The sequence below is a fragment of the Misgurnus anguillicaudatus genome, chromosome 5 (genome assembly GCF_027580225.2).
Source record: "Misgurnus anguillicaudatus chromosome 5, ASM2758022v2, whole genome shotgun sequence".
NCBI classification, from domain to species: domain Eukaryota; kingdom Metazoa; phylum Chordata; class Actinopteri; order Cypriniformes; family Cobitidae; genus Misgurnus; species Misgurnus anguillicaudatus.
Window position 1 is genome coordinate 19126398 of NC_073341.2, and position 24207 is coordinate 19150604.

Sequence of the window (24207 nt, forward strand, 5' to 3'; positions counted from 1 at the left end):
TTTCAATACAAATAAAAACAATGCATTTTTTAACATCTTAGTTTATCAGTTTCCAAATTCCGCAATCTAAATAGGGAATCGGCATGATGTGAGCACAACTGGCTTTTAAAAAGGATGTGAGATAAGACTTTTTATGGTTTATTGCACATTACGGCCAAAACACAACCATTATTCATTATGAGAATAGGAACAACTCGTTTACACTGTGCGCTAGGCGCACAAACCATTTTTTCCATTGTTAAATTTGCAAAAGTGGATTTGGACACGCCCTTTTAGACTATGCGCTTAAGACCATATGCTTAGATCGTTAAAATAGAGCCCTAAAAGTTTTTTGAAGGAACCAAAAATGGTTCTTATAGGGCATCCCTGTGAAGAACCTTTAAAGCACCTTTATTTCTAAGAGTATAATGTTTTTAATTGGTCTACAGATTCCTCTGAATGTATCAAACTGGTGGAAATTACTTGCCTCCTTGGGAAATACTACTTTCAGTAACGCTTAAATCAAAATGAGCTTAATGTGACTTAAAATATGAAATGATCTGCGAGTAAATCAGTTTCAACGACCTGCCAGTGCTAAATTCCCCGGGGATTGTTGACTAATGCATGTAAAGTGACTATTGATATTACATAATATGAAATATTTACCATAGTAATTGTTATTTTCTTCACTTAAAAATTTATTTACAATGGACTAAAAACCCAAATGCACTCTCTATAAATGCTACCTATGGTTGTGTAAAATATGGACAAAATCAAAGTTGGTTTAAATGAACCTAGAAATGAAAACTTCTTACCCAAACATGGCACAGCAAAGCATTTTTGGGTTGAAACAATCTAGCACGTGCAAATTTAAACCCAACGTTTGGGTTTGTCTATATTATATTCATCCATGGGTTAAAACAACTCAGCATTTTCTGCCTTCTGATTTCAAAAGTCCCACCACATGACACTTGGTGGTGTATATTTATAATATATAAGCAGTGTTGTAATACCTGTGTGGTTCCACAAGATACATAGTTCTGCAGAGCCATAAGCAGCAGGTATTTCCCCAGTCTGCACCTAGACATTTTCACTCTGCCTACTCTGCAAAGGTAGGCCAGTCCCAGCTGAGGGACTGGGCTGGTTTAATGCCGCACCTCGTGCCTCATCCATCTTCCACCATTGTCTCTCCGCATCTCCACTTACAGTAATGGAAATCATTAAAAAGGGATTCACAAGGAGATACAACTGCTGGGCCTGTCGTCGTATTTCTTCGGCTGTACACACAAACACCCGCACCGAAATGTTTCCAGGGAAAATGTGCGAAGTGTGTGCATGTGTCCGTCCGCCTGGCTAGCAGTTTTCAAAACTCTTGTGTGACCCAGGGTAGAGCTATTGAGCTGCCCCTGGGCCAGTGCTGATGATTTAGTAGGTTGTAGAGAAAAGGGGGTAGGCGAGAGGGCTCGGAGGGGTTAGAGCGAGAGAGCAGAGGACAAATAGAGCAGGTGGGGGTGAGGCAGCCTATCGCCTCCCTGTGGCCAGCCTGTCCTTATGAAAGTAGATGACTGAGGTAATAGACTTTGACTGCTGCTATCGGTCATAAAGTTAATAGCTAGATGCTGGGGAAAGATACGTTGTGCTTGCTATTGGTATCATAGCTTGAGAGAGCGAGAGGGGAGAAAATGACACATAGCAACATATACACTGTATATTTTCTATACGGTATAGTACTGTTGGGAAACAGGACACCCTCCAGGGTTTGTCTCCAGCCGTAACATTTCGATTTTTAGACGTAACCTTGACCTTGAAGATGCTCTTATAATGCTAACCTCATCTCGGTTTCGATTATCTCGTTCTTCTCCTGAACTGTAGTACCTGAATGTTCATAATACAATGACCTTATGTCATTTGATTTTCACTTTCAGATTGAAATTTCAAATGAACTAGATTATAAGTCTCATAAACATCCCTTAGGAGGAGATGAGATGTCCCCTGTGGCGACGGATCTGTTGTAGAAGACCTGTAGAGAATTACTGGCATTTCATTTACAGGATGAGTAATGGATTCCGCAGGTATTTATTGCATATGTAGAGATTCTGGAGTATCCATGGGAACCGGAAAAGGATGAGGTCGGACATTTTAATGAAAACGGATCAAATTGACTTTCATAAATTGAAAATAAAAAGCTAAAGGAAGCATGCTTATGGAATTCTTCTAGAAGTGCATAAGTCATTCGAAAAGCAACATGTTTTGTTCATACTTTTTCAGAACTTTTCAGGTTATGCAAAAATATCTTTTTATCAATTTATCCATCCACTGAGGCGACTATAAGAAAGCCATTTTAAGGCTGATTTCTCCTAAGCACAAAACATTTGTCTTTGACAGTTTGTTTGAGAATCCAATTCAGCTGAACCAGTGTAGTGTGTTGGGGCGGGACTATCTGTTTGGCCAACCAATGGAAGATAGAGGGCATGTTCAGGAAAACATCACAATCATTATGTTTGCATTTCTTTGTCTTTATCCACATATTAAAGCAATATGTGCATTTTTCAAACACTATAAATAAATTCTTTTTACCCAAAGCTCCAGAGAAGGGTTATCTGTGTTTCGCAAGATCTCAGCTGCTTTGCTAAGAACAGCACTGTGATCTCACTGTCTCTTCATCCTCTTTTCAACTGCATCTTAAAACTAAATCTCTCGCTTTCAGGTATAAACTCAGATCCCCGAGCGTCACGTTCCTACTTCTTAGTGGCTTCCAGTTTTCCCCTTTGGTAAAATTACTTACAAAGTGTTTGTCTTTGGTAAGTACTGCGAGAGCTTCTGTCAAAATCAATTAGCCATCTGTTAAGTTAAACCTGGTTCACTGCACTAAGGATCAAAATGAATCACGACTACATTTGACTGATTTAAACTGCCAGTGTCCACAAGTGCACATCTAAAATGCATGGTGCGCTTGATAATTCATCCCATGGTGTTGTGTTGGTACAGTATTGTGGGTCATGGAGTAGTCAATCAAATTGATTCCTAATTAAAAGATCACATTTTGTTAGGTTTTTGATAGAGTCCTTAGAGACGCTTCACGACAAGGGGTCAGAGTTTGGCCATCATTCTGGGGGCAAAAAGGATCTTTCATCGGTGACAGCAATTCAAAAGTAGCTGTGTATTTGTAACAAATGGGTTGCTGGAGGCTAGGTAGAGATGAGATCCCAGGTGCAGTTTATTGTCACAAAATAACAGAAGACCAAAACTATAACATAAACTAGACTGAATGTGAGTGTCCCTTGAAATTCTGTTTCACGAGACCTTTATGAATTATTTTCTTAGAATATGTGCTTCTGAACGAGTACGAAACTGACCAAGGCATGCGATTTTAGCTAAAACAAGGGAAAATTGGACTGTCAGTGAAAGTTTAAAGTATTATTAAGTCGATTTTACAAGATTTTAAATGTAACTCTCAGGTGTGCCTAGCATGTGTCTGTCAAGTTTTAGCTTAGAATAACTCATAAATCATGTCCAAAATGCCCATAATTGGGTGGGAGCTGTTTTCATGTATGTACCTTTAAATGTAAATGTGCTGCTTTCGGTTAAAAATAGATCGGATTCCAGTGAATACAGTCTGAGATAAACCTACATTTAGCCACATTAGTGCTACAATTTGCTAACGAACACAATTAGAAAAGCTTTTGGGTAAAATTAACCAGTCAATCAGTAGCTGTCGCTGGGGCTTTATCAATGTGACATCACATTAACAAGAAAATCAAAAAAGTGTGTTGAAAGAGACTGCTCTGGATTAAAGGGGATTTAAAAAGGAGGAGTATGTGTGTTTTGATCAGGGTAATAATTGTGTGTACACACTGCCAACACATTTATCTCCAACTACAGTACCTTGTAAAAGTGTTTTTTGCATAATATGGACACCTAACCATAGTAAAAAAATAAATGAAAGCAAACACTTAAAGAGCACATATTTCTCGATTCGCGTTTTTACATATCCTTTGGTGTGTAAGTGTGTATTATTACATGTTCACGATATGCAAAAGGTACATAGGCCTACCCCAAAATAAACAATGATGCAAGTTATTGTTTCCAATGTAAATCTCTTTTCTTGGACTACAACAAACACGGATGCTAGGCAACGGTTTACTTCCTGGGCCGGTTGACGTGGACAAGATTGACATTATTATAATTCCTCCCGCTTTGGCTCACAGCCTGTAAGTTAAAGGGTCGCACATCAGACGCGCAGCGCCGCGCCATCCTAAAAAAATCAAACACATTGTTTTCTATAAGTATACGCACACCGCTGACGACAGGTGGCGCCTGTCCGCGGCGCCCAGCTTTGATTCAGGAAGTTGCTCAAATCCCCGTTGCGCCACAGAGTGCCACTCACATAGTTTAACATTAAATATCATCATATTTGTCCTAAATTTTTAACGATTAACATTGGCTGCTAACATATATTTAGCATTTTGAAGTAGACGCTATCTGACTAAGTTTGCGCTATTTAATGTGCAGTTCCAGGTTTACGATACCTCAGAGTTGTCCTAAACACGACTCGATGAGGAGCTGAGCTGCAGGTCCTGTTTGCTGTGTTTGTTGTTGTTTGTTGTGACTGAATCTTTCAAACATGGTAAGGAGCGTCACATTTCTGGCTGACATTATTGAGGCCAATCAGAACGTACAGATTAGCTGGCCAATCAGGGACACAGAGCTTTTTAAATCTGTGCGTTTCAGGAAGAGGGTGAAATCTGGAGCTACAAAAATGTACGCATGTGGAAAATAATGTTGTTTTTTAACAATAAACCACGCAAACACATTGTATTATAACAAATACACAAAATAACGTTTTTTAACAATGAAATATGTGCACTTTATCTCACAATTAGCATATGTAGACAAATGGGTAAGAAGACATTCAACATGACTTGATGTCAAGACAAGACTAATTTAAAGGAGCCAATAACAAAACTCGTAAACTCGGGAAGGGTAGGCAGAGACTAATACAAGATAAGGGCACATAAATGTGAACTTCAATGTTAATGAAAAAAAAACTAAATTAAGTAGTATTGTAACAAACTAATTGTAATCAACTTATTATGAAGCAACATATAAATCACGTTTATGTTTCAGTGGGCATTAAATTGCAGTTTGAATTGATTTTTTTTCTCTTTTCGTGCCATGCATGTTTTTAGGGTGCATTAGCAAACCAGTTTTGTCATGATATCATTTTCTTCACTTGCAGAGTGATTAGTCACATGACACTTATAAGTCAACATTAACTCAAAGATAAGCAAAGATGACAGAATTCAAATCACATACTTCAGATACTGCACCCACTGAGATGAATGCCAATGGTGACAAATAAATGTTTCTGCGTATTATAGGACAGAACATCTTGGCGGCAACTCCGGCAAGCAACCATTATTTTCCCTGTGTTAAAATTCAAGGTGTTCTTGATAAACCGCAGAGAGACTGGAGAATAGTGCTCGCAGGACTATCTGACATGACAACAGGGATCCATTTCCCAGCACTATTGAGGTACACACATACACAGGGATGCTACAGTGGATGCATAGCCTTGAAACACCGGAGCCTTTGAATGAAATCTAATACTGTTTCGCTATCAGGTCATGCCTCTGCACTGCGTTTCCACCTCACTGCTATACACATGACACACAAAGCATTACTCTTTCTCAACTATGCTATGATATTGGTGGAGAATTGAAGTAACTGTAAAGTTCTTATCAGCTGAATGGATGGATGGTTATATGGATGAACGCATGACAAGAGGAAGCGACGGTTAGACATGGGAAATGTGAAGTCTTTGTTTCTAAGCAATGTTTAGTATATACTGTAGTCATGCCGGTGTGGTTAAATGTATTTTCAGCATGCTTTACATGCTGTGTCCTGCTGGGAAATGTGCCTGTGAAGTCATGGCAAAAAAATAAGATCTATTTACAGAGAAAGTCAGCAAAAAAGCAGCACTTTGTAAAAACGGTCTGCTCTTAAGTTCTGAAGTGGGAAAATAAAACTGTTTATCTAAAGAATTATTACATAACATTGGAAAGCCACTGATACAATGTAAAATGCAGCATTTTGGTCAAATCAACATAATTTTATGTTACTTAACAAATTAAATGAAACAATTTCCTTGGCAACTTATCACAAGTCAAAACTTAAAATAGTAAGTAAAATTGACTTGCAAAACCAAAGAGTTTGAACTTAATGCATGACTCACTGCATTACAGTGTAAGCACATCAAGCTAAGATCAGATTTATGCAAACTATAATATAATTTATTCAGACAGTACAGAAATATTTACATTAACAGTGCCTAACAAGGCAATAAGGAGTGCACTTCTATCTCATAAACAATCTAAAACAACATCTTGTTAACAGCGTTGAGGGAGCAGAGCCAATAAGCTTTAAGTGCTCGGTTCACATGGGGGTTGGCAAGCGATACGCCTGAAAACAGGTCAATCAATCAGTTTAACTCCAAATAGTTCAGTTTGTATCTGCTTGATCGGGACCTGTCTGATCTCACAGGAATTCGTAATTTTTATTTCACAATGTGGCTAATTGTTAGTATTGAAATGTTGTTCCCCCACACCCCATATTTATATATTTGATATCTTAACCCTGTATATTCTTTATTGCTATCCTTGAATGACTAATGAAGCAATAATAACTTTCATTTGTCTTGCATTTACTAAGTTGAGACTGAGTTGTGACATTTTCCCTTAGCTGTGCACAAAAGCTCGACATGGGCTGATCGGTTGATGTCATGAATTTCGACCAGGCTTCCCAGTTCCAATCTCCCCTTCCTCATTGGCACCACCATACAACTGTCTAAGCATGATTACTTATGTATCCAGACTTGCTTGCACAGGTTTCGATCATGAGATTGTTCTCAAGAATTGTTTGCTCAATAGCTGCTCAAGCGATTATTCTAGACATTATCTAACGTCTATCAGTGACTAGTGAGAAGTTTATCTAATAAACTTTGGTCTATAGTCACCTAAAGGATTATTAGGAACACCATACTAATACTTTGTTTGACCACCTTTCTCCTTCAGAACTCCTTTAGTTCTACGTGGCATTGATTCAACAAGGTGCTGAAAGCATTCTTTAGAAATGTTGGCCCTTATTGATAGGATAGCATCTTGCAGTTGACAGAGATTTGAGGGATGCACATCCAGGGCACAAAGCTCCCGTTCCACCACATCCCAAAGATGCTCTATTGGGTTGAGATCTTGTGACTGTGGGGGACATTTTAGTACAGTGAACTCATTGTCATGTTCAAAAAAAACAATTTAAAATGATTCAAGCTTTGTGACAAAGTGCATTATCCTGCTGGAAGTAGCAATCAGAGGATGGGTACATGGTGGTCATAAAGGGATGGACATGGTCAGAAACATTTCTCAGGTAGGCAGTGGCATTTAAATGATGCCCAATTGGTACTAAGGGGCCTAAAGTTTGCCAAGAAAACATCCCTCACAATATTACACCACCACCAGCAGCCTGCACAATGGTAACATGGCATGATGGATCCATGTTCTCATTCTGTTTACACCAAATTCTGACTCATGTCTCAACAGAAATCGAGACTCATCAGACAGGGCTCAAAATTAACTTTTTTATTTGGTAGCACTGGTGCTCCCAACTTTAAAGAGTTAGGAGCACCAGCAAAAATTTAGGCGCATCCATCAAAAAATTTAAAAGCACCACAACTACAATGTAAATGTTAATAGATTTATTTTATTAAAAATAAAACACCACCACCGGGCTTTACACGTCCTATGGCCAGCATTTGAAAGTTGGTCTTCCATTTTATTTTATTTTATTTTTTGCTGCATAAATTCCTAAATTAATACCCAAATGCTGTTGAAATAGTATTGCAGCAATAATAATTTAACAATTACAGGTAACATGATTAAGATTACATAGAAAATCTAGCAAACATGTAAAACACTGATTAATTGTGACATTACAAAAGTGACCCTAATATAGAAGGCTAATATTTATTGGTATTGATAACTGCATTACCAGGATGCTTTTACTACTAAATAGGCAATGTTTTAAAAAATACAACAAAAACATACCATCAGCATTGTCGTATTCCACAGCACGTGGACCACAAGGATGTTTGTCGAATGTCCATTCACCAGCGCATGCGCACATACACCATCAAACACACTTTGACAGACAGCTCGGTGTCTCCATCAATAATAAACACATTTGTCATGACACGTCTTGTATTTTTGGCACTTTTGACATGTTTAAGCAAGGTACGTCTGGCGCTTAAAATGTTTTGATTCCGCCATTAACGCCGTTTTACAGGATTTACAGTAAACACAGTAAGTTACATTTTCAAAGCGGAGACATTCGAAATCTTTAAGCCACTCTCTCTGAAAGGTTTAACGTCAACTCGTATTTTCCGGTGGTGGAGTTACATTTGAATCCGGATCGTCGTCAAAAAATACAGTAATAACCTTGGCTGTAATCGGCTCGCTCTCATCATGCTTGCGACGTGTTTGTCTTTTCACATTTCCGCGCTTCACGGCAACAAGGAATGACTGACGCTCATATTAGCCAATCTGCGGTCTTCATTAAACGCAAGAACTTAATGGTGAAATTTGATTGGTTATGTATCGTTGGAGAGAACACTGAACCTGGGACAGCGCCAGCACGCAGGATCACAATCAACTCGCTTCACAACAAAATGGGCAGTCGCACAAATGCTCCCAAATATATTTTAAGGTCGCACAGATTAAATTTCGGTTGCATATGCGACCAAAATGGTCGCAATTTCGAGCCCTGTCAGACCAGGCAACATTTTTCCAGTCTTCAACTGTCCAATTTTGGTGAGCTTGTGCAAATTGTAGCCTCTTTTTCCTATTTGTAGGGGAGATGAGCGGTACCTGGTGGGGTTTCTGCTGTTGTAGCCCATTCGCCTCAAGGTTGTGCGTGTTGTGGCTTCACAAATGCTTTGCTGCATACCTCGGTTGTAACAAGCCGTTATTTCAGTCAAAGTTGCTCTTCTATCAGCTTGAATCAGTCGGCCCATTCTCCTCTGACCTCTAGCATCAACAAGACATTTTGCCCACAGGACTGCCGCATACTGGAAGATTTTCCCTTTTCATATTATTCTTTGTAAACCCTAGAAATGGTTGTGCGTGAAAATCCCAGTAACTGAGCAGATTGTGAAATACTCAGAGCGGCCCGTCTGGCACCAACAACCATGCCACGCTCAAAATTGCTTAAATCACCTTTCTTTCCCATTCTGACATTCAGTTTGGAGTTCAGGAGATTGTCTTGACCAAGACCACACCCCTAAATGCATTGTACCAACTGCCATGTGATTGGTTGATTAGATAATTGCATAATGAGAAATTGAAAAGGTGTTCCTAATAATCCTTTAGGTGAGTGTATGTTTGAACGGCATTTGGTTTCAGTGTCCTTCGTAGCCCCTGATATCAGAACTCTCTGCTGCTCAGCTCAGATCTCCAGACTACGAAACATATTCCTAGACCTGATTAGAAGTTACATTCTAACACTAATTCATATTAATTAGAAATTATGATCAATTATCCACTTTGTAAAATAATTGCACACCGCCATAAGATTGTGTTGGGACAAACAGTACTCCATAACTACAGGGCGCATACTGTAGGGCCCTATAAAATCCGTTTTATTTTTTCCCAAATTCCGTTTTATTTTTTCCCAAATTCCGTTTTCTCCGTTTTAATTTTTGCAAATTCCGTTTTAACCGTTTTAATTTTTGGCAATTATATTTTTTACCCTTTACTGTTATTTTAGTCATAAAAACAGTGTGCCTTTAATGTTAATGATTAAAATGTAAATGATTTGGGGAAAAACTGGATAACAGGATTATTTAATGACTATAAAAGATGCATTTACACACACACGCGCGCGCGCGCACACACAACTCAATTCAATGCATTGTTTAGTGTTGTTGCAGGAGGCTACAACAAGGTGTCAAAGCAGTGGTGCCTTCAGAAGTGCCTTAAACACATCAATCCAGCGGAACGCGATCCATATTTTATACACGATCGCTTGAAATGCATATAACTTTACAAACATACACAGGATAGGGATCTGACTTAGGAAAGCATGAGCACGCAGCTCTTTGCACATGCGAGCGAAAGAGAGACGGAGAGCGGCACCATGATGCAGATGATTATATTTTAAATGCGAGGGATAGTTAGTTTGCCTCAGCTCGCTTGAAATGCATAAAACTGAACAAATACATGAGGATTTGTGTTCGCACTTCGGACAGATGCGTGAGCTGCACGGAGAGGTAGGCTACAGTGAGACAGACGTGGATGAGAGAGTGCATGTATCTTTGCGCTCACCGTGAACAGAGTGTTGACAAAACTTCCAAAATAACAGTTCTCCGGTCACATAAAAGTCATGTGAGACCTGCTCGGAACCAAGTGCTTAGCGTCGAATTTCTTAATTTTTTCGCTGACGAAAACAGAGTCGTGGAGAGCCGCTTCACCATGGTTTCAGTGTTTTGGAGGGGGTCTGAAACGACGGGAGGGGGCGTGTCGCCCAGATTTACTTTCCCGGTCTGTATTTCCCCCAGACATACGTTCGTCTCCCACACAAAAACATAATTTTATTCAAAAAATGTAAAATTCCGCAAAATTTCGCGTTAATACTAGATTCCGTGTTAATAAGCCAATTCCGTGATTCCGTCCGCGATTCCGTGATCGCGGAAATTATAGGGCCCTAATACTGCCCAGCTAGCATGTATAATCGGCCCGAGCTCGGCTGCCCTGCGGCAGGTGCGGCTCAGACTCGGCATCGGCGTGTGTTAACCGAGCCGATTGTGCCCCGCAGCTCGCTCTGGCACATTCATTTTTGTTCTGGCTGTAAGCACTGGGCCGATTCATGTTCACCGTAACTGGTAACCCAGCTCTGGCTGTATGATCTGGACCACTTTTGGAAATGACTCGGCTTATGTTAAATCAAGGATGGTTTTAATGGATGCCATTCAATGTAGGCGACTTTCTTTAACACAAATGTAGTTTTTTAACTCCAACCGTTTTAGTCTGTCCATAACAAAAGACAGTAAAAAACAAAACATGCACAGACGGATCCAAGTTGGACCCTGCTGCTCGTTGATGTCCTGGGACACGGGGCGATCGGTTTCTGTGGGAGGCCGAGCTGTGGTATATAATTTATACCTCTAATACGGCGCCTTCTTCTTCTTTTGAGTTTTAATGGCGGGTTGCGAAGCAACGTCATAGTTGCATACTGCCATCTACTGTATCGGATGCACGGCTTGAGGGCTATACAGGGACACCCGAAACCGTAGGTGGCGGTATGCACCTATGAAGTTGCTTCGCAACCCGCCATTAAAACTAAAGAAGAAGGTGCTGTGCACGGGCTCATTTGACTACGCATAGTACTGTATTAGAGGTAAAAAAATTATATAAATACTGTTCGGCTTCTCGCACAAACCGATCGTTTCGTTTCTTAGGATATCAATGTGTCGTCACGAGCGGCAGGGTTTAATTTGGATTTGTCTGTGCATGTTTTTACTGTCTGAGATTTTGTTACTATTCACATGCATACAGACTGAAACGGTTGGAGTTTCTGCATTTGTGTTGTACTGAAGAAACAAAATCACATACATCTTGGATGACCTCGGGGTAAGCTGATAAATATAAAAAATTCATTTTAAGATGAATCCCGTACGTTGGCGGCTGTTTTAAACTGGGTGCTCGGCTCAGACCCTTTTGCCAGTATGAAGCCGATTTCAACGGTAACTGCAGAAAGCGTCAGCACGCTCAGCTCATCACTGGAGTAACGTCTGTACAACGGGTGAGATAAAACTCAACGTCTGACTGAATCATCCATTCCCTTTTCGATCCTACGCCATACGTTAAACTTGAGGTAAGTCTTGTGTTCAGTTTCCTTAAAAAGCATCAACATTCACGCTAAGCATAGTTTCAATCGAGTTCCCGTCACATCATATATTAACTCTATTTCGAACTGTTGCTGATTACATGTTGGTTATTATTGATTCGTTCATGTTCCTTTGACATGTTCATGTACTTTTTTCCAGATGAAACAAACATAAAGAATTCATAATTCATTTAAGAATTATTAATTAGGACAACATCAAATTATTTATCATGTCTGAGAAAAGTAGTGCAAATTTTGGATAATATGAAAGTGGCTCCAACTTTTATGGCGCGAACGAAGCTAGCATTGACTGGCTGGGATGTTAAATAATGGAACGCAATTTTTATTAAATGCAATTTACGTGATTAATATTTACAAGCATAGTGTTCTTTGGAACAAAATTAAGTGGAACAAAATGTTAGCTGGTAGTGCTGTGACAAATCGCAGTTGATCCGAACCACGGTTCGGCTCGCATGTGATTCGCGGATTAATATATACCAGTGTATGGAATGTCACAATTATAGATTTGTGTGTAAACTTAAACATGTCTTGATGGGCCCTAATTTATGCACTGTGCAGTTATCCTGGTAGTTGGGTAATGTCATAATGGTTATTGGGTTGGGCTTGGACTAAAAAAGGGAAATTGTAATGGTTTAGTATAATAAGACATTATGTATGGTTTTGTACAATGCTAATCTTTTTTTCTTTTTTCCTCAGGTAATCTTGCTTTTGCTGTTCTAAAATAAACACTGCTCTTAGGTAAGAATGGCTGATCAAATGCATTATTTTAAATCTAATCTGAGACACAAAGCAGTTAAATCGTTGTCTAATTTTCTGCAAGGTATTAAGAACGACAGTAAGCTTGTTGACGATGATCTGACTGATGACTGATATGTGTGATGAGATTAAAACTAGGGCTGTGCAAAAAAATCGATACAGCTAACTACCGTGATAGTTAGCTGTATCGATAGTGTATCGATATTTCGATCTCTACTATCGATATTTTAAAAACCATCAAATCCCTCTGTGTGCGTCAAACGACCTCCGCTGCTGTAGTTGTCACTATCCAGTTGTCTGCCATATACGGCCAATCGGCCAATGTCTCAGAAGTTAGAGGGAGTGAGAAAATGGCAGAAAATGTAAAAACACCTGCAGCTTTCAAAGAGCTGCAGGTGTTCAGCTCTATTTTTCACATTTTTGATTGTATTGTGATACGTATCGTATCATGACCCATGTATCGTGACACGTATCGTATTGGGAGGCCCTTGCCAATACCCAGCCCTAATTAAAACAACTTTTCTTTTAGCACACCACCCGTACATGGCACACAAAACAGGTCTTGTGAGGGGGCTGTGCCCACACGTAGAAATTCTGTAGGTCCACGGGCTTCTCCCCTTTCAGCGAACATCACAGCGCTTAGTCCACCATCGTGGTCTCCAATCTCCATTACCAACAGCCTGAGTGCTACACCTACAGACACCCCAACCCATGCAGCAGCTGGCAGAAGTCAGACATCAGGCCAAACTGGATTTCAAGTAAGAAGGGCGAGATAGCCCATGGAGAGAAAAAAATCACTTTGGTATTAGGGCTGGGTATTGTTTCAGATGTCTCAAATCGATTCAGATACATTAGATCTCAAATTGATTGGATTGCGATTTTCGATTCAATGATTACATTTTTCTGGCCCCACCACAAAAAAAGTAATAAATGAATGAAATAGTTTTTGTAGTTTTTACCCATTTATTCTTGTAATAAGGTTATGACACCCAATATTTTAAATACCAGTGAAAATTAACAATTATCAATTCTATTTTTGATACTACAGCTAAAACTACTAATATCAATTTCATAGATTAAAGACAAGTTAATGGTTGTTAATAAAAATTAAATGCAAGCAACGCAATATAAGTACAATAGAACAAAGATACAAATGAAGAAATCTGTGCATTTCAGGTAGGTCTAACAGTATTTTTCAGATACAGAAATTGAAAAAAGTAATCAAATGTAAAATAACACGGCATATCTTCACTAATTAGGATTAACCTTTATTTAATCTGCACAAAGTTACAAATCGTTATTCAGTGAAAAGCAGGGAGTGACTTCCTCTTTTGTAGTTTGATTAACATTTAAAAACACAGACAGGTGAAGGTTACTACCACTTTAAGACTAATCCACGGATCAAATTATGATAGGCAATGAATGCATTCTTTTTCTACTTCTTCTCATAACCGTCTGTTTACTCGCAAAGGCCGGAATTTTTTTAAAAAATGTGTGAATTTGCAAGGAGAGAACTAGAATTAATTTCGTAATTTGCACGCTGTCGCGCAGCTGTAAGCGCTTCCAGTGTGTGCTCTTCTCACATAGCGCATGCAAGTTCTCTTTCGCTTGAATGCTTAAATTGACAAGGCTTAAAAATGCGTGCAAAATGTAAACTTTTATGATCATGCAGCACTGGCCCAATCGGGACATTGACAGTTCCTTCAACAGGAATTCTTTTCCGATATAATGTAATGAAAATAAATACAGAAAAACGATGAGAATTGATATTGAATTGACCACATTTAATTTTTTTTTTTTCACTTTTTTTTGCCTATTCCTATTTGGTATATGTGATGAGATTAAAACATATTTTTCTTTTCTTTTAGCACACCCCACCCTTTCATGGCACACAAGTATATGACACACAACACAGGTCTTCTCAGGAGGCTGTGCCTACAGGTAGGAATTATACAAAGTGATCTCTCTCGGTTTACTCTGACATATCTACGTACAATGTTTTGCTAGTAATCTGCTATGCCTGCTTTTTCTTGTGTTCTACAGCGGTGGGCTTTGCGCCCAGCTGCACTGCTTCCTGGGCTTCGGCCAGCTCCTTGTTTCCTGTCTGCCATTATTGGACAGACTGATTAATCCAGGTGTGCCTCAGTTTAGTAGTCACAACAACAATAATCAGACACACCTGGACTTGTCGGTTTGTCCGGTGGTGGCGGGCAGGAGGCAGGGAGCTGGCTGGAGTTCAGGAGGTGGTGCAGCTGGGCATAAAGCCTATTGCTAAGGAGATCCTCATCCAGCTCGATTTTATTAGAGAGCAGCAGTTGCAGACTTCACCCCAGACCCAACACATTTTGGGCTCCCACTTTCAACTATTGAGGAGCTACAATGTTTGTAGGAGACATTAAATAATCCAGATGAGAAGAAGAATTTGGTGAGGTAAATTATGGTTTAATCAGATCATTCCTAAAAGTCAGTCCTCATTTTCACTCATGCTATATTCCTTAAATAACTAATAAGGTACATGTCTTTTTGTTTCAGACTGTTTTTCCTGGAATGGTCGGAGACAAGACTCTTAAAGACACTGTGGGGTGGGTCCTGATGAAAAAAACAATAAACTCTTCGTGGCGAGACTCATCAATTGAAGTGGGGTCAACTGAAGCCTGCATTCAAAGGGCTCACTTTGAAAAGTGTGGTTTTGGGTGAGTGTCAGTGCTGGAAACGGCATGAAGTGACATCCCAGGGCTCTACAGTGCGACTGACTCGATCAGTGGCTGGTTGCATAAACCTTTAAGACTAGTCTTAAAAGTTAGTCTTTTTTTTCTTTCTTCAAGACTGATCATAATTGTATTTCTATACTCAAACTCTATTTAAAACATTAACATCATAACATTATCATAAATTGAAATGCATTAATGCTACTTCTGAGCCTCATTAAACAGTCTGTAAATATAACTAAATCCCACATTTCTGTTATATGCCACCTCTGCAGTGCAAAGATGAATTGTGTTGCTACTGATTTCATTTGATTGGTAACTTATTCTTCCTGATTGCCTCTTATTATTCTAACTCAATTTATGAATTTGAAATTTAATAAGGTTAAAATTTTATAGTCAAATATCTCCTTATAATGGGAAGGTTATTTTGTCATTGATCAGAATGTGCTCCTAAATTTTTGAATGTGCTCCTAAACTAAAAAGAAATGTAAGCGTAGAGCCCTGCATCCAAAATAAGTTCTGGTGGTTTTATGAGTAACATCACATGGTCATGCTGACCTCTTCTATCTTTGTTTTTTTTTCAGATGCAGTCCGCCGGAGTGCCCTGACCAAAGATAACACAGAAAAGGAGATAGAGCTCCTCATCACCAGGTGGTCGGTGCTAGCATATGACAGGGATGGTGGCCGAATCCAGACAATAGACAGACAATTAATTAAAATGTTTTAAATTTAAAAATGTTGATTTTTGGAAAATTCATATTTGAACTGATTGTGTGTGTGTGTGTGTGTGTGCACCTGGTAATTATCACGTTGTGTCCCCACAAAGATAGGAATACTAGTATTTTTGTGACCTTGTGTCCCCATGAGGAAACAAGCTTATAAATCAAACAAAATGATGTTTCTTGTAAATGTGAAGTAGGATAAGGGTTTCTGTGATGGTTGGGTTTAGGGAATGGGGTAGGTAAGGGGAATAAAATATACAGTTTGTATGGTATAAAATGCATTACGTCTATGGAATGTCCCCACAAAACATGGAAACCTGTTTGTGTGTACAAGAGAGAGAGAATGTGTGTTCAAGTGAATAAAAAATGCATTAAACGTGAAATCCTTGTTCTTCCTTGTGTGTTTTATTTTCAGTTAATGTTGCATAATGGTTGCTTAGCAATTTTAGTATTAACCAATCAATAAAATCAATCAATTAAACAAGCCCAAATAAGGAACAGGATTGGGGGGGAGCTTACGTCCTCTCACTCGGAGTTCCGCAATCGGGCCGCGTTAAAACTGAGTGCTCGGCCGTGTCTTCGGGGCGCGTGAAAACCGAGCGCTCGCAGAGCAATCGGACCTAGATTCATGCCGAGGATCGGCCGAGTGTTCCAGCATTAATCGTTCCGCTTTCGGCCCGCGCAATTTTTGCTAGCTGGGTGTAAGCCATCATGTTACCTACCCTAAATGGCTGTTCACTATAACATAGGCTAATTATTCATAAAGAGCAGATGTGGACTAAAAAGAAAGAAAAAGTATTAAAGGTTCCTGCATTGCAGTATAGGTTAGACATCAACAAATGCAGTAAATCAATTGGTGGTGTCACATTGCGCATTTAAGACCAGAGGGTGGTGCATTGTGCGTTCATAACAGTGAATGTGTGCTCAGTTAGCTGTGAGTTGACGTCATACTGACACATCCTGAAATTGAATGGCCCCTCTTTTTAGACCTTAAAATTGTATTTCATTGAAACAACATTAGGGTTAATATTGGGTGTTCGGTCCAATATTTACCCAGCTTTGGGTTAAAAATAACCTTTAGAGCAGAATTTAGAGTGTGACCACACGGCCACACCAGGCACTCTTCTAAAGTGAATGCATACTTTTGACCAAAGCTGATCAGGTCATATAAATTCAGCTCATGCCAACAAGATACCACAATGTTGTGTCCTCCAGTAATGACAACAAGCAAGGAAAGCTTCCCTTATTCATGACAGCATTACAAGCTAATGCACGAGGATTACACATACTGGACTCTATACTCTTCTCCTGCAGTTCCCTATTTGCTCTTTAATGTTATGCAGTGGTGTGCATTCTTGTTTATATCTCGTTAATTACATTTAGATGAATGTAAATTTATTAACAATATACAGTATATGTTGGCCAATCCATTGATTTGATATTTTTGTATGCCACCTCATGCATTTCTTGTTAGTGCAGTAATCATTTTCTTTTCTTGAAACTCCACAGGCTGCTGTTGGGACAACCTACCCCTTCTATCAGTCAGCATGTGGTGAATAAGATGCATCATTTTTACTTAAAATAAATCTGCTGTGAAAAATATTTACTGAAGTAAAAAGTGTGTCAACTCTAAGCCCCCCCCAAACACCTCCCCGCTGCTCCTCCACGCCTAAATTTCCTTTCTGTGATCAATGAAGTGCATCTGTCCAGCTAAATAGCCAACTTTCGTAATCCCAAAGAGCTCCTCACCTTCGTTCAGGCCTATGTTGATGCTCCAGTAACTCTGCAAGCATTGCATTTCCTTCTTCATCCCCCTCTTGCAGCGGCAGTCGAACAGAGCCATCTCCTGCAACACTTCCATGGCTATCTGGCAATCCTTATTGCCTAGCATGGTGTTTCTGTCCTTGCCGGCTAGACACTGCCTCATGACCCTGAAGCGCTGGCTGCATTTTTGGTCCTGGTTACATTTCTCAGTGGCCCTTAAACAGTCCATTGGTTCATGGTGCACAGATTCGGAGAGAGTAGAAGAGCTTGACATGGTCAGCACTAGCTCATCTGTGAAGGTGAATTTGGAAATCAGCAAGTTTAGGAACTTGGAATGATGTACAGCTAGCCATTTTTTTTATTTAACACAAAAAATCAGATCAGGACTATGATGCAAAGTAAAAAATAAACATTTTCCTATCAGCTTTAGGCCACGACAAGTTCAAACAAAGCAAACATGCATTTGTTTATTTTTATTTGTAAACACAACATTATGCATATTTAAACTGGAACTGGTAAACATGACTCATGGCAGTACCTGGATGAGCATATCTGGAAATAACAAACCTCAGTTTGTCGACACTGACCAATCAGAATTAAGCATTCCAGAGTGCTGTATAATACTTATTTTAATAGGATAATTAACATTCCGTAACTTGTGTATTGGTCCACACCTATAATCTATTTTATGGTAAGTGATTTTATGAAAGTACTAATTACTGCAGTCTTCTTTTTAATACACTGTAGTTTTATGAGGAGTCATTTTTTAAATAAATAAATAAATCATTCACAGCATTTACACCTATGCAGGGCGATTTAAAGACCGTAAAACCAGTGACAAAACCCAGATGATTGTGCAATCATTTTTATGACTCACAAAGACAGCTTGACAGCTCAGGGTGCTGCCTATATACAACATTTATGCCTCAAGGTCTGTAATATGATGTACATAACACAAAAGACTTTGAATTACTGCAAAATATCATGAGTCACAAATAACATAGTTTGAAAGGTTCATTTTAGTGGATGTAACTGCTGTTTCTCTTATTAGCTGGCAAATGTCCATTATGTATCAGTCTACAACACAATTCTTCACTTCATTGATGTTTATTTTACGTTTTACTTAGTGTCTTGCCGCATTGATAAGCTTTACAATGATTATTTAATTAATTAATTTTTCTTCTGTTAGCTTTTTAAACTCTTTTGAGAAAAAGATCAACAGAGATTTTTTTTGTGCGTGCATGCAGAAATTTAAAATGATTATGACTCACTAGTGACACCTACAGGTGTAGATTCATGTACAGCAGAATACTGACTAAAATATAATCACATTTATCATCGCTTCACGATCAATTTCTTTATTTTTCTTTATTTTTTTAAATTATGAAGGAAATTAGGAATTTAATATATTTGGTCAAAGGCTTACTAAAGAAATCAATCCATGTTTTACAAACAGAAGACCATATGCTGAATAACAATCGATTTCTTAAGACCTTTATGTGCCTTAAGTGTGTGTAATAGAGAAAGATCAGAATAGAAGTAGGACATTACAGATTGTTACATATTAAGTACTACTACTACTACTACTACTAATAATAATATAATGATAATAATGTAACTCTTTTAAATTAATTGCATGTGAATAATTACAAGTAATGACATTTATAATTAAACATTAGGAAAAGGATGTTTATTTGTATCACTTATATTGTGTACTTGCTACACTGTAACATGGACAGGTATGAATGATTCATATATTCCGCAGACTATTTGAATATTCAGTCTAAGTTTCACCATATAGGCTATAGTGCGCAGAAAGGATCTTATTAGTGTGCAACGGGTATTGATACATTTACACTGACCCTTATATTTCTCACCTTTCTTATTGAAATATTACATATGACGATGATATTTCTAATCAATGACTCTTAAAGCTCGGAGTTACTACAAGATGCAAATTATATACAAATTAGGCGTCACATAAAAGTTTATATAAGCAATATTATTATTGTTAGAAGACCTATTATGCAAAAAATAATACAATTTTTGTTAGTTTTAATAGGATAATGACGCATATTTAGTTTTCTGCTGTAATAAAACGCTGCGTCTTGTACTGTAGGATGCGTAATTAGAATAAATGTAGATTTAAAAACGAGCATAATAAATGATTATAAGTTATTTATGCTTTGACATACATTTCAAATGTTATCCCCCATAATAAATACAAAAATCTGATGAATATACGCAGATTTGGTTAACTTGACACGACTATCAGTTATTTATAAAATTGAAATATTAAAGCTCCACAATATACTGCAATCCTGACGATATGAGAACTAATTTAATGTATGAAAATGAAAAAAAAATTAAAGGATTTAGGCAGGTTTTGCTTTCGCTTCAACTTTGGAAAAACAGCCAATCTTACTGAAATGATGTAAACTTACCTAAAAAGAGCAGAAAGCCGTAAATATAGATATACATCTTGCTGTTTCTGACAGGGAATCCGCGTGCTGCTGTCATATGTTCCCTCCAAACGACTGTATTTGCTTCGCGCTGTTAAAATACCGATGCTGATTTACAAGACCTTAACAATCCCAAACTGTATCCTGTGTTTGTCGGACCATGATCCTCTTTTTCGTCTAAATAATCCAAAGCATCATACACAGAGTAAAAACTTCTCTATTCCGCTCAGGAGGGAAACTCAAGCCCAGATTCCGTATGAACCGTTACTCGTGCATATTTCCCAGTGATGATGCTCGGCTATTGCACAAATGACACAAAAATAAAACGCCTGGCTTACTAAAGTTATGTTCCTCTATAGGTTATAAATTCCCACTCCTGTTTACCTCCGAAACAAAACTCCCAAGCAAAGACAGTGAGAAACTTCAGATGGCAGAGCTATGCGGACAGACTTCTGTCTCCTCGATGCGCGCTCTGGCGGAGGTGGCGCGCTCCTGTTGAGCAACTGTAAAATCGAGCGCACGTGCCCTGTTACGCACAGCCCACATGTTAAATGAACCGGCAATGTATGTGTTAATCTGACTCATAATACTATGTCAACGGAGGCTAACTGAAAGTTTACGATGCAAGGATGAACTGCATATTTTGGACAAGAGGACAGTAAGTGTTATTGATGTCCAGTGTCCATATGCTACTCTATAGATACAAATGGACAGATGACTGCGTTTTCGATAGAGTGCCAGTATTTAGTGCACATTCAGGCATATGGGTTGTGATAAAGGTGTGATATAATTTTTAATGCGCAGGCTATAAGCAGTTTTGACAAGTGTATTACCTCTGGAGAGACATCAGTTGACCAAGCCTATACCTGTGCACATACACTTACACGACTTAAGTTTCATACTACACTAGATGGTAGCAGGGCTGGACTGGGACAAAAAATTGGCCCTGGCATTTTGGCCCAGACCGGCCCACTACATAGGATCACAAATCTTTGTGCAATCTTGACTATAACTCCATATAATGATTAAGTAGAAAAGTATAAGAGCTGACACCTGACATTACAAAAATGTAAGCGCTGTAAAAGGCTTTGCAGGTTTTAAAAATAATAGTATAAGCCAGTGAGTGCACAATGTTGTGCACCTTATGATAACACTGAGACAAGATAAATGTTACAATGACAAGCCACAAGCCTCATTACAGTGTGTGCAGAAAATTTTGATCACTTTTTTTCTGAACACTTTTTACCAATTCCAAACCAAAGTAATTTTAATAACCAACATTAATTTTGTATATTTTCCTTTCATCCTATTGTATGCCCTTGCTGCCCGAATCAGAATTTCTTGTATAATGGTCATACCTCAATTTTGCAATTTCCATGCATGGCATCTTTCTTATGGACATAAATAATGAATGTCCAGTGTGTGTTAAACATTTTTGGCCCATTTTAAATGTAAAAGAAAATGTGCCTAATAATTCTGCACACTTGAATATAAGGTGCTTTTTTCTCCAGTCAGCCATCATTAACAATAATGTATTACTTATAAATGCTTTATTTACAAAATTAATGGTAGTTATTAAAATTTATTTGGTTTGGAATTAGTAAAATATAATGTTTGATAAAAACTGTGATCAAAAGTTTGATGTAATAATTCTGCCCACACTGTATTTTATTGCATTGTAATCACTGTCATGTTGCAAACAGCCATTGGTCTATCTATGACTTGTGTTTTTGACTGTGTTTTATTAAGAGGATATCTAACAACAGTGTTTTAAAAGCAGTTCTGCTTACCGCATGTCAACTCGCTTCTCAGTCGTCTCTTATTTTGACAGACGCACACTGACGCTGCATGCTTCATAAAATGCCCTAAAAGTTGTTATTGGTCTAGCCAAATGTAGGGCCCTATAATTTCCGCGATCACGGAATCGCGGACGGAATCGCGGAATTGGCTAATTAACACGGAATCTAGTATAAACGCGGAATTTCGCGGAATTTTACATATTTTGAATAAAATTGTGTTTTTGTGTGGGAGACGAACGTATGTCTGGGGGAAATGCAGACCGGGGAAGTAAATCTGGGCGACACGCCCCCTCACGTCGTTTCAGACCTCCTCCAAAACACTGAAACCATGGCGAAGCGGCTCTCCACGACTCTGCTTTCGTCAGCGAAAAAATTAAGAAATTCGACGCTAAGCACTTAGTTCCGAGCAGGTCTCACATGACTTTTATGTGACCGGAGAGCTGTTAGTTTGGAAGTTTAGTCAACACTCTGTTCACGGTGAGCGCAAAGATACATGCACTCTCTCATCCATGTCTGTCTCACTGTACCTCTCTCATGTGCACGCGCTCACCCATCTGTCCGAAGTGCGAACACAAATCCTCATGTATTTGTTCAGTTTTATGCATTTCAAGCGAGCTGAGGCAAACTAACTATCCCTTGCATTTAAAATATAATCATCTGCATCATGGCGCCGCTCTCTGTCTCTCTTTCGCTCGCACGTGCAAAGAGCTGCATGCTCATGCTGTCCTAAGTCAGATCACTATCCTGTGTATGTTTGTAAAGTTATATGCATTTCAAGCGAATGTGTATAAAATATGGATCGCGTTCCGCTGGATTGATGTGTTTAAGGCACTTCTGAAGGCACCACTGCGTTGACACCTTGTTGTAGCCTCCTGCAACAACACTAAAAAAATAATGCATTGAATTGAGTTGTGTGTGCACGCGCGCGCGCGTGTGTATGTGCGTGTGTAAATGCATCTTTTATAGTCAATAAGTACTCCTGTTATCCAGTTTTTCCCCCAAATCATTTACATTTTAATCATTAACATTAAAAGGCACACTCTTTTTATGACTAAAATAAAAGTAAAGGGTAAATAAAAATAATTGCCAAAAATTAAAACGGATAAAACGGAATTTGCACAAATTAAAACGAAAAAATAAAACGGAATTTGGGAAAAAATAAAACGGAATTTGGGAAAAAATAAAACGGATTTTATAGGGCCCTACAAATGTCAAATCAAAAAAGAACCAACGGGATGCTGATTAGGTGTCTCCTGGGCCGGTCTGTCCAAAAAAAACATCTTACGCTAACTTTTTTGGAAAATGCAGTACATTGCCACCGCGCCTTTTAGCGCCATTAATGAATTACATTAAAACAAAGAAAGAAAGCAACGGGCTGCGTTGCGCGATGAACGAGTGTTATGGGCTGGTCAGACAAAAATAGTATGAGATGTATGATACGTCTGTATGATACTCGCTCTCTGTTTCTTGTGTGTGTCAGATCATCGCTCTCTGTTTCCATCTGACACAAGAAACAGAAGGGGAGGGGTGGAGCTTGTTAAAAGATGATTGGGCCAGCCAAGTGTCGGTATGGAAAATGAACCAATGGGCCGCAGTCTATGCTTTTTGAGGCCGGACGTTGGCCAATTAAAAAAATATATATATCATATTATATTCACCGGCCCCCAAGGACGTCGGCCCACCGGGCATTTGCCCGGTATGCCAGATTACCAGTCCAGCCCTGGATGGTAGTATATAGGGCTACACCATATATGCTACCATAAAACTTAAGTCGTTTCCTAAATAATGATCTTTACGTAAAAGCAAATTTTAGTTTTGGCTCAATCATTCAAACAATAACTGATTTAGATCAATCATTACACAATCAACACTCACAAATGTTTTAATGATCTAAGCACAAGCTCTAAAGCACACAGTCTAAAAGGGTGTGTCCGTATCCACTTTTGCTAATTTAATGATGGAAACATGGTTTGTGTGCCTAGAGCGCAGTCTAAAAATGTTGTTCCTATTCTCGTAATAAGTAATGGGTGTATTTGGGGGCGTATACGTGCAATAAACCAAT

At 38.7% G+C, this 24207-nt stretch overlaps 1 protein-coding gene and 1 long non-coding RNA gene across 8 annotated transcripts in view; one reads left to right on the forward strand and one right to left on the reverse strand.

Moving 5' to 3' along the window:
• Positions 1-20834, reverse strand: part of gfra2a (GDNF family receptor alpha 2a) — a 118727-nt gene extending 97893 nt beyond the window's left edge. For both annotated transcript variants that reach the window (XM_055168121.2, XM_073867679.1), the window contains exons 1-2: positions 20329-20834; positions 17870-18175 (exon numbers count right to left, since the gene is read on the reverse strand). In XM_055168121.2, coding sequence (XP_055024096.2) covers positions 17870-18175; positions 20329-20404 — 382 coding nt within the window. In that variant the 5' untranslated portion in view covers positions 20405-20834. The remainder of the gene's footprint in view (positions 1-17869; positions 18176-20328) is intronic.
• On the forward strand, positions 11381-16815 carry LOC129446050 (uncharacterized). 6 transcript variants are annotated; one of them, XR_012369644.1, is made up of 7 exons: positions 11381-11901; positions 12631-12672; positions 13220-13448; positions 14559-14631; positions 14734-15120; positions 15223-15383; positions 15983-16815. It is a non-coding gene; the product is annotated as an uncharacterized lncRNA (long non-coding RNA). The 6 variants fall into 6 exon arrangements; XR_012369643.1 differs by having other exon boundaries at positions 12631-13448; XR_012369641.1 differs by lacking the exon at positions 13220-13448.
• Positions 20835-24207: the final 3373 nt, after the last annotated feature.